The 14,167-nt window shown below is 44.1% G+C and overlaps 1 protein-coding gene across 1 annotated transcript; it reads right to left on the reverse strand.

Annotated features, from left to right (window-relative positions):
* Positions 1–10,670: 10,670 nt before the first annotated feature.
* Positions 10,671–13,275, reverse strand: LOC119327540. Its single transcript, XM_037600635.1, has 3 exons — positions 11,443–13,275; positions 11,156–11,357; positions 10,671–11,048 (listed from the first exon to the last, which is right to left on the reverse strand). Exons 1-3 carry the CDS (start codon positions 13,222–13,224, stop codon positions 10,858–10,860), a joined length of 2,175 nt encoding a protein of 724 aa, XP_037456532.1. The 5' UTR covers positions 13,225–13,275; the 3' UTR covers positions 10,671–10,857.
* Between the last annotated feature and the right edge of the window lie 892 nt (positions 13,276–14,167).

Here is a 14,167-nt window from a genome sequence, read left to right on the forward strand (position 1 = left end):
AGTCGTTCCGTTGTTTCCTTTTCTTCTTTGTTGAGTCGTAGGAACCACCGTACTGTTAAGTGGGGTCCAAGTGAACAAAGTCAGAGTGACTGAAGTGATGCTCAACCCAAATCCTATGTCTTCGAGCGAAGACAATGAGAGCAAATCTTATCCAGAGCTGGATGAGTCAGCTTTGCTTGTAGCCCAAGTAAAGTTGTTGCGTGTGTTTGAAATCTGACCGATGGAACACGTGTCAGTTCCTTAGTGACCCACGGTCATTTCGGACATATCAGGTCGGGTTGCCTAGTGGCTATAAATAGCGCACCCCCTACACCATAAATTGGTGGCTGCTTAGAGTTAGTGCACGGCTTTTGTCGTATTGAGAGCAACCCACCTCGAAGCCTTTGAGAGAGACAAATCCTTGCGAGGACAAAGCCCAAACACCCAGAGCCAAAGAGTGTTAGGCATCACTGAAGTCTTTCTGCCTGTGTGACCTGAAGACTTATTACACTTGAGGACTGTGAATCCTCCAGCCGGTTAGGCGTCGCGTTCTGAGCATCCACGAGTAATTGTTGATCGCCGGTGAACGAAGTCTGTGAAGGTCTAGAAGTCTACCTTGAAGACTTACCAGAGTAATTGGGCGAGGACTCGGTGTCCTTAGCTCAAGGGGAATAAGGTGAAGACGTGGTCTTCTGAGTTGAATCTCAGCCTCCCTAACCAGGCGTACAGTTGTCACAGCAACTGGAATTGGTCCAACAAATCATGTGTCATCAACAAGTGACTGGTTCTATCCTCTCCCTCTCTTTACTTAGAGTTTGTCTTCGTGAAGTTATTGCCTGTTTGATTTACCTATTTGTCTTCACTGTTTTAGTACTATCGTTTTTTGGCTTCATACCATCTTCCGTCCTGATCCTCACTACCTAGCTGCTATTAGTCTTCGTATTCTCACCTTGCATACTTGATTATGGTTTGCTTAGAGTAGTTAATCTTCCGCTGCATAGTAATAGGGTCATTTCTACAGTTTATCTTCGAAACTTCCATGTTTTGAAGACATTCCTAAAAATCGCCTATTCACCCCCCCTCTAGTCGATAACTAGCACTTTCAATTGGCTCAAGTACCCCCTGCCACACTAGAAGCATCAACGGCGGCAGCATCTGCTCAAGTACCCCCTGCAGCACTAGAAGCATCGGCGGTGGCACCATCGGCTCAAGTTCCACCTGCAGCACCAGAAGCATCGGCGACAGCGGGATCGGATCAAGTTCCACCTGCAGCACCAGAAGCACCCGTGGCGGCGCCATCTGCTCAAGTACCACCTGCAGCACCAGAACACCTGCGGCAGCGCCATCGGCTGAAGTACCACCTGCAGCACCAGCTACTGGCCCTGTCGCCGTTCTAGGGCTTGCATCTCCTGTTGCTGCTGGCTCCAAGGGCAAGAAAGTGGTGAAAGTTACCAATGCGCAACCAGTTGCTTGGGCTCCACCACCCAACTCTGATAAGTGAAGACCTTGTGTCTTCGCTTTCTGCAACGAGAGTGATGGATTGACATATGTCAGTGTACATCCTTTTGTTTGTGGTTTGGTGTGCTCTTTTTATTTATGTGTTTGGAATTTGCTATCCTTTCGTGTGTATGGATGAATGTAATACTACTTCTATGCTTTGTGTGATGTAAATGAACATGTGTGCTTTCAGTAATCAGAATATATATTTATGTTGTGTTCCCTACAATATTTTGTACGACGCTAGCATAGATGATAACTCCAACCTCTTTCCCCCTGGTAACTTTGTCAGTTTTGAAAGCTGATGGTATCCGTTACTAACTTTAGTAAGCGCGTGATACATACATCTCCTATCATTGCCTATTTATTTTCCTTAATTTGTTGTCATGCTTACAAAACATTACTGCACTGGTAGTAGCAGGTGTGTACTCTTATCCATCTGAAATTTGTTATTATTCCCTCTTAATTACCCTGATAAGTCTATTTGACACTACCTTGTTAACTCAAATGCTCAAATCCTGATAATTTACGAACCATTGACATGATAACTCCAGCCACATATGCATTCTTTACCAATTCTGGGCTATAAAATTCTTTTTGCTCTTCTTTTTTAATACATGTTTTGATGATATCACACCTGTTCCTCATCATGCACTAGTGCTATCTAATTTGTTCTTTAAAAAGCCCATACCAGTGCGCTAGTAATCCACATTCACATCACCTGGTATTTTCTATATTGTGGGCTTGATAACTTATTGTATATTGTCCCAATTTTTAATACTTGTTTCTTTTCAATATATTATCTTGTTTATCACTACTGTTCATGTCCTCGTCACTCTTTTTTTATTTATGTAACACCGGAAGGTGGTCGTGTGCAAGTGTATGATGTCGAGATTGACGATGATGAGGTTCTCATGTGGTGGGAAGAATTTGAACATGACAATCCAGCATTAAAAGGTGTAGGATCGGAAGTATGTCTAGAGGGGGGTGATTAGACTACTTGACCAAATAAAAATCTAGACTTTTCCCAATTTTAGTTCTCGGCAGATTTTAGATATTTTAGCACAAGTCAAGCAATCTCCACACAATTCAAGCAAGCATGCAAAAGAGTATATGAGCAGCGGAAAGTAAAGCATGCAACTTGCAAGAATGTAAAGGGAAGGGTTTGGAGGATTCAAATGCAATTGGAGACACGGATGTTTTTGGCGTGGTTCCGATAGGTGGTGCTATTGTACATCCACGTTGATGGAGACATCAACCCACGGAGGGTAACGGTTGCGCGAGTCCATGGAGGGCTCCACCCACGAAGGGTCCACGAAGAAGCAACCTTGTCTATTCCATCACGGTCGTCGCCCACGAAGGACTTGCCTCACTAGCGGTAGATCTTCACGAAGTAGGCAATCTCCTTGCCCTTACAAACTCCTTGGTTCAACTCCAGAATCTTGTCGGAGGCTCCCAAGTGACACCTAGCCAATCGAGGAGACACCACTCTCCAAGAAGTAACAAATGGTGTGTTGATGATGAACTCCTTGCTCTTGTGCTTCAAATGATAGTCTCGCCAACACTCAACTCTCTCTCACAGGATTTGGATTTGGTAGAAAGAAGATTTGAGTGGAAAGCAACTTGGGGAAGGCTAGAGATCAAGATTCATATGGTAGGAATGGAATATCTTGACCTCAAAATAAGTGTAGGTGGTTCGCTCTCAGAACATGTGTATTGGAAGTTTAGATGTGTTCTGGTGGCTTTCTCCCCGAATGAAGAGTGGGTGGAGGGGTATATATAGCCTCCACACAAAATCTAACCGTTACACACAATTTGCCAAACTCGGTGGGACCGAATGGTTAAACTCGGTCGGACCGATTCAGCAAACCTAGTGACCGTTAGGATTTTTGGTGGGACTGAGATGCAACTCGGTAGGACCGATATGGTTAGGGTTCGGGCATAACGTAATATCGGTGTGACAGATTACACAAACTCGGTGGGACCGATTTTGGTAATAAGCTAATCACAGAGTTGGTCAGGTAAACTCGGTGGGACCGGTTCGTTCATTTCGGTGAGACCGAAATGTTACGAAAGGGAAACAGAGAGTTTACATTGCAATCTCGGTGGGACCGATCGCTCACTTCGGTTAGCCGAAACGTTACGAAGGGAAACAAAGAGATTACAATCCCATCTCGGTGAGACCGAGATCCCTATCGGTGAGACCGATTTGGCTAGGGTTTGTGGCAGTGGCTATGACATCTGAAACTCAGTGGCGCCGGATAGAAAGAATCGGTGGGGCCGAGTTTGACTTTTGGTTTAGGTCAAATGTGGATGTAGGAAGATAGTTGAGGGTTTTGGAGCATATCACTAAGCACATGAAGCAAGAGGCTCACTAAGCAACACCTCATCCCTCCTTGATAGTATTGGCTTTTCCTATAGACTCAATGTGATCTTGGATCACTAAAATATAAAATGTAGAGTCTTGATCTTGAAGCTTGAACCAATCCTTTGTCCTTAGAATTTTGAGGGATCCACTTTCCTCATCCATGCCATGCCATTCATTGAGCTTTTCCTGAAATATTGATCTTGAAATAATGTTAGCTCAATGAGCTATATGTTGTTAGGAATTACCAAAACCACCCAGGGATAGTTGCACTTTCAAAAGGGAAATCTAATGTTGAAATAGGTGATTTTTTTTCTGCTCCATGAACATTGCAACACTTGCACAAACCCCTTTCTTTGTTTTTCAACTGTGGACCACCACTTGATAATTAAAACATGTGGCAGTTGATAAGTTATGACCCACCACTTGATAATTCTTTCACCCATCTGCTGATAACTCATGTTTTCAATGTTTTTTGACTTTTTGCTTTACTCATGTCCTTGTTACAATATACATCTTAGTTATGTTTTTTCTGTTTTTACCAGAGAACCCTCAAAGTACAACATTTGTTACACCATAGTTACCACCTCGCACAGAGCATTTAGTACGCAGTTCAACCCCTAAATCCTTTATTCGGAAAGTTAGGGTCACCCACCTGTCCAAATACCTGCTCCTGCCTTTTGCCACCCTCACACTGAGCGAGGAGGAAGAGTTTGTTTACAATGAAGTTATCAAGCATACTACTGATTCTAACTCTAAGATTAAAGAGTATGTTTCCATCCTTTTCTCATTTTTTTAACATAAATCATTATTTGTGTGCCATTTTTTGAAATGTATTTTTTAATATATTTTTGTATTTGTAGTGTTAGGGTCATCGACATTAATGGTAGGTGGGTCACCCTCGGTGAGCTTGCCAATTGTGTGTAGGGAGTTGGGCAACTATCAACCAGCATTGCCGAGTTACATGTTCGCATTCTCCAGTATAACGAAATGCCAAATAGGCTCATCTTCCCTTGGCTGCTATCTGTGTATCTGTTGATAGGAGACTTCAATTCCAAGTGTGTATTGAAGTATTTTCGACGGGGAAAGTTTTACATTCTTAGTCACCAGGATCAGGTATGTTATGTTTGCTGGATCTGGTATGTTATGTTTGCTTGCCCTGGTAACTCTGCAGTTATACTCTTGGTGACATCATGTTAATATTAGAATTTTTATCTTTTTTACCCTGACATTGTTTGTTATTCATGTCATGATAATCTCTATCCTACACACAGGCAACTTTGACCTTTATGCCCTGATAATTTTTTTCTAGTTGCCTCCCATGTGAATTTCATGACCATTTGTTATCTTGGTAATTTTGCTTCTTTCTCTCCTTCCATGCTTACTGCCTTTTAATTTTTTGCAGCTGCTATTCCCTGCTTTGCAAAAGTTGGGCCTCGGTCCAGATGACGGGCATTGGTATGTGTTGTCACTAAATCTCAGGGCGAAGCGGTTCAAAGTTCTAGATTCATTGCGTGAACAAGATAGTCCTTCTCTTCTCGAGCATGCGACAAGATACATGAACGCTATAAAGAAGGCTTGGTTGATAAATTACGAGGACTCTCATAAACAGATTTAGGACTATGAACTTGTGTACATTGATGTGTTGAAACAGGATAATGGGTTAGTTGTGGATTATTCACTCTCTTTTTAACACCCCACTATATGTTCTTATCCCTGTTTATTGACCCGGACGCAAACTCCAATTAAACTGATTGTGTGTTGTTTTTTTCATCACAAATGTTTCAGCATTGATTGCGGATTTTTTCCTGCACGTACCTTGAGATCTAGGATGGCAAAAATGTTCCGGCCTTAACTAAAGATCAAATTCCAGCTCTCCAGAAAATTTTGACATTGAGGTGGTTAGATCATGATCAAAACAAATGCAAGCAGTGGCGTTATTATCTGTTCGGCAGTGCGTGATGAGGTGATATTTTTTTACGACAATTTGATAACTTCTACCAAAATGTGCTGATAACTTTTTTACATGAATCTGTCATGACAATGTCATGGAGCAAAGTGTTGACATGCTGTTTTACTATAGTATACACAGTCCAAAGTCACTGACTAGATGATAAATTCGTTGTTGTGCTTATTATTTGTATCACATTTCATTTGATAACTGCAATCATCTTCTGGTTGAAGACCGAGATTACTTTATTCTTTTTTTAGAAGTGCAAGCAGGCCTAATTTTTTGTTCATAAGTAATACAATGCAGTGCTGGTAGCCTTCAAAAAATGTAGATATAAAATTTTTGGATTTACAAATCCAATCATACATTGCTGGAATTGGCATAATAGGGTACTGATAGCTTGCATAAAATATAGATATACACTTTTTTGAATTACAAAGCCATGATAAATCCATGATACAATGCTGATAACTGGAATGTTATGGGGCTTGTAGCTTGCACATTATTGTTCATGAAAAGAATGTAACCACCATCTTCCCTTTTAATAGCACCTTCTTCATTTATCTTGCTAGGGGAGATTTGCATTTGCGTTTGTCATGGTCCAGACTCCCGCACACACCACATTTCCTTTTTAGCTTGGGTTTTGCAATCTCAAAACCTGACTGCTTTCTTTTTGACTTTGGCCGCCCTTCGTTGTAGTCTTGGGAGGGTCTAGTATCAACTTTGTGTTTGAGGATGGAGATGCATCAGGATGTGGGGGCTAGATGACAAAAGCATGATTGTTTTTGCTAGCATGTATCGTCACACGCACACTTTCTTGTTGTGTGGGAGGGTTACCCTGTCGCTGCACATAAGTAGCACTTTCTTGTTGTGTGGCGGGGTTCTCCTCTTGCTGCACATTAGTGGCACTTGTTTGCCGTGTGGCTGGGTTCTCCGGATGTCTTGCATCGGGGGCGTTTTAGTGCTGTGTGATGGAGTTGTCTTGATTCACCCGCCCCACAGGTATCGAGCAGGGATCTGGCTGTCCTTGAAACGATCATGTTGCTTCTTCCTTTTCCTTTCTTGCTTTTTTAAGTTGATTATTCTTCAAGGTTTCAAGCTCCTCCTTGAAATTATACAGGTGTTTTCTTGCCAATCTGGTCCCGTCATCTGTTTGGCAAGCTTCTTTGGCTGATGCCTTAAATTCTTTAAGAATTGACGTGTATCGCATGACGCTTTTCCCCTCCTCTGGCATCGACTTCTTAACTGTTGGCTATTCGAAATCAGGTTGAATAAGATCCTCCTCTGGATCCCAGGTCCACCTCTTTAGGATGTACTTTTCAGGTATCTCGTATACTCCAATTTGGTCCATAACTCGTAGTACGTGTGTGCACAGTAGCCCATCACGATCAAACTTGCAGCAAGTACACGAGTATGTCTCTTCATCCATGTTTGCTTGCACATGGTAGTCCCTGTCTCCATATTTTGGTATTATCCCCCGCACTGAGCTGACCTTGAAAGTACCATCATCCAATGTGTCGCATCTGTAGGCTGATTTCACCTTCATCTTCACCTGGAACTTGCAAAACAAGTTATGTGTGTACAGCCCCCGCACCTGCATCTCCAGCAAGTTCATCGAGTACATTTCGGTTTCTTTGTACACTGTTTCCAACTGCTCTTTTGACACGCTAGCCATCACCTTATCCTGTATCGCAGTGTACTGTTGTGCGAATTTGACCAATGAGTTGTTTGGGTTGACATACTTCTTGAGCATAGAGTTAAAACCCTCGCTTCTTGTCGTGATCTGCAAGAACGGGAAAAAATCGTGCATATAGTATACCGGGACCCAACACTTCATGCTCTCCCACAGCCATTGGAAACGCTCGTTGTCGGTCTGGCCATACGCTTCCATCATCACCCACCACTTGTGCTCAAACTCCTCAAATGCATTCATAACATAAACATGGTAACATCAAGTATTGAAGGATGGTAACATTGGTTCAAACATATTGGTAACTAGGAACACCACTGTTGTTGATAATTCTGTCACACATACCTGGTTACTTTAGTTCAAGCATCATGGTAAGTACTTTGCACACAGGATGATTTTTTTCCACAGCAAATACCACTCTATGTGTGTAGTACAAGTAACATTTTTAACTAGCAACAAAAAGGAGATTCCTATCAATCAGCACTAGTTGGTGATTGAAAAATTTTGTTTGTAACTAGTGGGGTGAACAATTGAAATGTGTTCAACAAACATGAACATGATAGGGGTAGTACAAAAAATAATTAATATAGGTAATTTTGTTATAATCCTCTGGTAACTTGTCACCTTATTACATGGTAACTGTTGATATCATGCATGTAAACCCATTTCCTTGTGTTTTAAGTTAGTGAGGGTGGGAAGTAAAATACCAGTCAGGTTGTTGTCAACACAATCCTTCGTCATCCATCAGCTTCCCAAGCTTCTCCTGTGCTTTTTTCATTATATGTCAGCGGCAATTCATGTGTACTATCCCGATGAACACCTCATCAATAGCACTCCTCATTGCAAAATCTTGATCTGTTATTATGTTCTTCGGCGCAATTACACCCATTGCATGCAAGAATGCATTAAACAGCCACACAAAGTTACCAGATAGTTCATTTCGGACAAACCCACAACCAAACTGGATTGACTGCTCATGGTTATTAATGCCAATGAAGGGCGCACAGGGCATTTTGTACATGTTTGTCATGTATGTTGTGTCGAATGAGATGGCATCATTGTATCTAGCATATGCCATGTGCGACGCACCATCTATCCAGAACAAATTTTCCACTCTGTCCTCATCATCAAGCTTTATTCTCCAATAGAAATCTGGATCGTGTGCCTTCATATCTTGGAAGTATGAGATTGTGCTCCCCACATCAGAATGGCGGTACTCCATCCGGAATTTAGCTCGCTGGTTTGCGATGTCCTTTGTTGTGTATGGTACATCTTTAGGATTCCCATAGAACCATAACATTAGTTGCATCTGTCTTGCTGTCTCTATGTTGCATCCGTGCAATATCTTCAAAAAGTCCTGCTCATCTTTTGGAATGTTCCTAAGTGATGATAGGAACTTTGTCAAGGACGGCTTTCTTATCAGAGGGTGGTTGTGGTCGTCGTTGAAGCATTTGACTCTCCACCACGCATCCGTGTGGGTGATGTAAAGGTGGGCCGGACATCCCGACTTCACAACCTTCCCTCTTTTCCTCTTCTTCATGATGCCTTTTGGGTCCTGCACATCCTCTGTCTCCTCCTTGTTTGTTTTTGGCTTGCCGTATTTCCCACAAACCAAAAGGACTCTGCTTACAGTATCGTCTTTAATTGTAAGATGTGTCTTTCAAGTTAACTTGTGTGCTTGGTTTGGTCGACTTAATCAACCTCAACCTTAAACCTGGCTTGTATTCAATGTGGGTTGAATCTGGAGCTTGACTTGTTTCTTAAACCAGATTTCTATTTAGTGTTGAGCTTCTATTTACTGGTTGCACTTGTTGGTCTAGTAGATAAAAGTGATTAATCTTTTGCGATTCAACACAATAAATTTCTGGTGTTGGCTGTTTGAAATGTATGTGCTGCTTCTTATCTATCTAGCTAGCTAGTTTGTTTACGGTGCCACGTTGGCATGTAAACAGCTTTAAATCCATCAGCCTGGTAGCGTTTGTGCTCCTGCAAATTGCTTCAGCAAGTGCTTATCTGAACCGGTAATGTTCCTTGTGTTCATCTCTAGATAGAGTATCTCCAGATTATTGAGATTTGATCTGCTATGCTACTGTTTTATTACAGGTTCGTTTTTGGATCAAGTCGGTGCTTTTGGAGAATGAGATGGTTGTGAGGACTAAAAGGAACAAGGGCTTGACATGCCTCGCTCGCCTACTGTCTATGCGTCTCATCGCCTCCGGCTGCTTGGGGGTCCAAGTTCTCGCAGTTGCTGCTGCTGCTTTGGCTGTGGCCTATATAATGTTTTGGTCCTGGTAATGTCAAGTACTAGTCGTTGCACATGGTGGTAGCATCGTTCTTGTGATGCTCCAGGTTCAGGGCCCCATCTTATTCTAACTTGTAAAGAAAGAATCTTGCTATGATGGATCGATGTTGTTGAATCAGTTCATCATCGGAATATGGACCTGCTCATAATATTATTGGCAAACGCGTACTCATCTTGTGGCAATCTAATGTGATTCGGCTGCTGTTGATCTGTGATCCGACTTTTGATAGATTGATCACTCTAATCATGAGTTTCTTTTCCCCCTTGAATAGTAGCACAATGCTCGTGTGTTGCTGCCATTGGAACCACGAGTAGCCTACTGACTGGTTGAAACACGCTGTAGCGTTTTATTAGACCATTCTTTATCTTATGTATACTCCCCTAGTAAATAAAAAAATATAAGAGCATTTAGATCACTATAGTTCCACATGATTGAACATGCTGCATGTACTGTTTTAGTTTAGGGAATCAGCTAGCCTTGATTTCTTCAGGCCAGTGACTCATCTTCCACTCATACCGTCATACATTATGGTTAGCGAGTTTCATGCACAGTTACCATGATTGCTTTTGGAATCAACACACTTAAAAGCGAGCTACCTGCTCTCGATCGGTTCACTCACTAGCATGCGCTGCAACTGGAACTACAGTAGCTGACTAAAACGTGCATGTGCAGTTGCCGTGTGATACATTTTGGTCCATCTCTTTTCTTTTCAAAAATTCCCTGTACGAAATTTAAACTAGCTAGCCAGGGCAATCTGCAAGAGTGTCAAGTAATTTAAAATGACCTATGATGTTTTCTGGACAACATAGATCACAGTTCATCACAACCATAGCAGCCTGATTTACACACAAGGCCAAGCAAGCAAACTAGGCACACACACATGCATAACAGTACTACTCCAGTATAGATAATGAAGAATGTCATCCAGTCTAGATAATACATAGCAGAATGCGCATTAATTAGGACATCATAACACACAGCAGGAAGCATATATAGTACTATGGTCTCACTTCACAGCTGATAGCATCACACGCACGACCGCTGCGACAGAAGATTCACTCAGACTCACTCTTCAATTGGCATGCATCTTGTTGAGTTTCTCTGCGAGCTCCACGTCCATCTCGGAACTGAAGTGGACGACGTCCATCTCTAGCATGTCATCCACACGGCGGGTTCCAGGATGGGTGATATCATGCGGGATGTATTTGGCGTCATCAGGATACACAATTTTCCTCGCGGTTTGCTCACCATAGTAGCAACGGCCTATCAACAAAACAAAACCCGACCATGCATGGTTGAGTGAGACTACTACAACACACGATAATAAGAAGTCAATCAGCTGTGCCGCAGAGAAACTAGTGGGGGCTTACCCGCATAGTCATAGGGTAGAGGGCAGCAGGTCTCTGGCCTTGGCCCACCTGAGAACAAAAACTCAGCGAAGAATAGCCTCCTCTCACGCTCCAAATGGGAAGTAGCAGTGAAGTTCACGCGGTAGCACATCTCACCCAAGGGGGGGCGGCCTTTGTTGATTGCCTCCACGCCACAGATAATATCAAGTTTATACTGCTGCTCCTACAACAAGCAAGCAAGTCGAGTAAGAGAGCAGGCCAAATGAAGGTAATTAAAGCAAATGTACGTAACAGAGAAGGATACCTACCCAAAAATGCTGGGTCGTGTAATCCTTCAGCACCTGTTCAATCTTTGAGCGGAACCAACTCCTCCGCTCCTCATACTTTGATCTCATGCTTGACACGAACATCAAAGACTTTGGAAAAAGTTTAGGAGCTTGCACAACGCCACCAGTTTTAGCAGCCACCCAACCGCGCCACATGCGGCTTATATGATTTGTCATGTCCTCGATGCGCAACACACTACATTGAATTTGAGCCTCGGACGTCAAGGAGAGCAGCGCTTGTCCCTCGGGTGCTACCATCAGCATCTCGTGCAGTTCACCCAGCTGAAGCGGTAGAGGGTGTCCAGCGGCCTTGGCAACTTCATGGAAGAGCTTCTTCTCTTTAAACATCCCTGCCGATGATGGAAACCTGTCAAAAACGTCGCATCCTGCACTGCAGAGCAACTCCAGAGCACAACCCTCTGTTGAGAACCCGCCGTGTGCTGTGTCCAGGATGGCGAATTTGGCGAGTTCCACAAGGCCCTTGAGGGAGTGAACCTGTGTGCGGAGCAGAGATAGGGGGTCCAGGATGTCATTGTATTGCTCAATCTTGCTGCGTTCAGACTCTGGGAGAGGGCAGCCGTGGCTGTTGTACCAAATGGAGTTGACGATGATGTTGGAGACAGGGTCCATGGAGCCGTAGCAGTGGCCGGCCATGAGGAAGGCGCGCATGAGCGAGCCGGATGGTTTGGGCAGCAGCTTGAGCACCTTGACGCACCAGATATGAATCATACCGTGGAGGTGCATCTTGAGAGTCTGCAGGTAATCGCAGGTGTCACTGCTGCACAGGTTCTCCAAATATTGTTCCAGGCCAGCTGCTCTTTCCAGGCAACGTTCTAGCTTGTCAGGCAGTCCGCACTGCAGCGACGAGATGGGTTTTCCGTCCCAGCAGAGAGAGGTGGAGGTGGTCCTGGTGTCCTCTGTAGCGGAGGGGGTGGTCGACCACACGGTGTCGAGGTTCTGACGAACATGGACAACCAGCCCTTTTGTGGTATGGCTTACGCTGGCAACACAGGGCGGGCTCATCATCATGCGCAATATGCTGTCGATTTCTCCGACATCATCAGCCTTGAGAGGGGTATCTGCTGCTGAAAAGAGTTGCTTCTCCAGAAGGTGAAAGTCGTCGTCTTTGAGCTGGGATGACATGAGCTTAGTCAAAACGGTGGGGGAAGGGTGACCTGCGATGGTGGCCGCCCACTCGAGGGCGGCCTGCGTCCTGCCGGATTCAGGGTCCAGTGTATCCTCCACCCTATAGTAGAGATCGTATTCGACGAGCATGACGGCGAGGCTGAGATTGGCGCCCGCCCAGTAGATGTAGCGGGCGGCCTGTTCCTTGGTGCAGAGACATCCGAAGTACGCCATGAGGAAGGCCAGGAGACTGTTGTAGGACCTGTTTGCAATGTCGTGCCAGGCCCAGGCCTTGCGCACTAGTCTTTTGGACTTCTTTGTGGCGGGTGGAGCGGTGGAAGCTGCGGCGGCGGCGCCTTCGGGGAGGAGGGCGAGGGTGTTGAGGATGATGTTGGAGACGGGGTCGAGGAGGCCGAGGCAGGTGCCGGCGGTGGTGAGCAGGTCGCGGAGGCCCGGAATCCTGTCGCAGGGCAGCCGGTTGAACGCCTGGTCGTAGAAGCCAACGATGAGCTCGTAGATGGCCTTTTCGAGGTCGGGGTAAAGAGGCAGAGGCGCATCCTCGACGCGGCATTTGAGGCTGTGCGCGCAAGACACCAGCCCCCTCCTCCCAGAGCCGGAAGAAGTGGATCCAGAAGCCATCAGCGGCGATCTGGCGGCCGGAGCGTTTTTTGGGGCGGGGGACGGCCAGGAGGGCGGTGCGAGGAGGCTATGAAGGGGAAGGGCGTAATAAAACTGGCGAAAATCCTATATCTACGAATCCGACCCACGGGTGGCTTAGGGGCTTTGGGCTCCTCGCTGCAGCGCACGAGGATATGAGCCGGCCCAGTTCGCTGCCTCCTCTTTTTAGTACTATTGCCTCCTTTCTTTCTGTTTTTCATGTTTTTATTTCGTTTTTTAATTCCTTTTTAGTACTATTTACACATTTAAATATTCTAAAGATATATATTAAAAAACTTTAATTCACATAATATATTTTTAAAATGTTAATCATGCTTTCAAAATATTGAATGTGTATACAAAAAATGTTGACCATGTACTAAAAAATGATGAAATTTCGTAATCATGTTTATAAAAATATTAATCGTGTATACAAAAATGTTAATCAAGCATTTAACAACTGTTGAACAAGTATTTTGAAAATGTCGAACGAGTATTTAAAATGTTGAACGAGTGTTTTTTACATAATAATGCTTTATGGAGTAATTCTAATATCTTTTCTCTCATAATATGCCAGGTTTACTCATAGAGGGAGAATGCTGGTAGCTGAAATTCTGGACATGAAAAAGCTACGTCAGAGTTACCTAGTATGCACATCTCCAAATGAGCTGAAAATTTACGGAGAATTATTTGGGAACATATGAAAAATACTAGAGCAAATAACTACCGGAAGGGGCCACCCTGGTGGGCACAAGACACCAGGGCGCGCCCTGGTGGGTTGTGCCCTCCTCGGTCCACCTTCTATGCCCATCTTCTGATATATAGTTCATTTTGACCTAGAAAAAAAATAAGGAGACTACTTTCGGGAAGAAGCGTCGCCGTCTCGAGGCGGAACTTGGGCAGGAGGACTTTTGTCCTCCGGCGA

This window comes from Triticum dicoccoides, chromosome 7A, assembly GCF_002162155.2.
Source record: "Triticum dicoccoides isolate Atlit2015 ecotype Zavitan chromosome 7A, WEW_v2.0, whole genome shotgun sequence".
In the NCBI taxonomy this organism is placed as follows: Eukaryota; Viridiplantae; Streptophyta; class Magnoliopsida; order Poales; family Poaceae; genus Triticum; species Triticum dicoccoides.

Excerpts from the sequence above, each read along its gene's own strand:
- LOC119327540 (XM_037600635.1), bottom strand. The coding sequence starts at position 13,224 with ATGGCTTCTGGATCCACTTCTTCCGGCTCTGGGAGGAGGGGGCTGGTG. Across the intron at positions 11,358-11,442 it reads ACACGACCCAGCATTTTTGG|GAGCAGCAGTATAAACTTGA; the intron begins GTAGGTATCCTT and ends TGCTTGTTGTAG. Across the intron at positions 11,049-11,155 it reads TCTACCCTATGACTATGCGG|GCCGTTGCTACTATGGTGAG; the intron begins GTAAGCCCCCAC and ends TTTTGTTGATAG.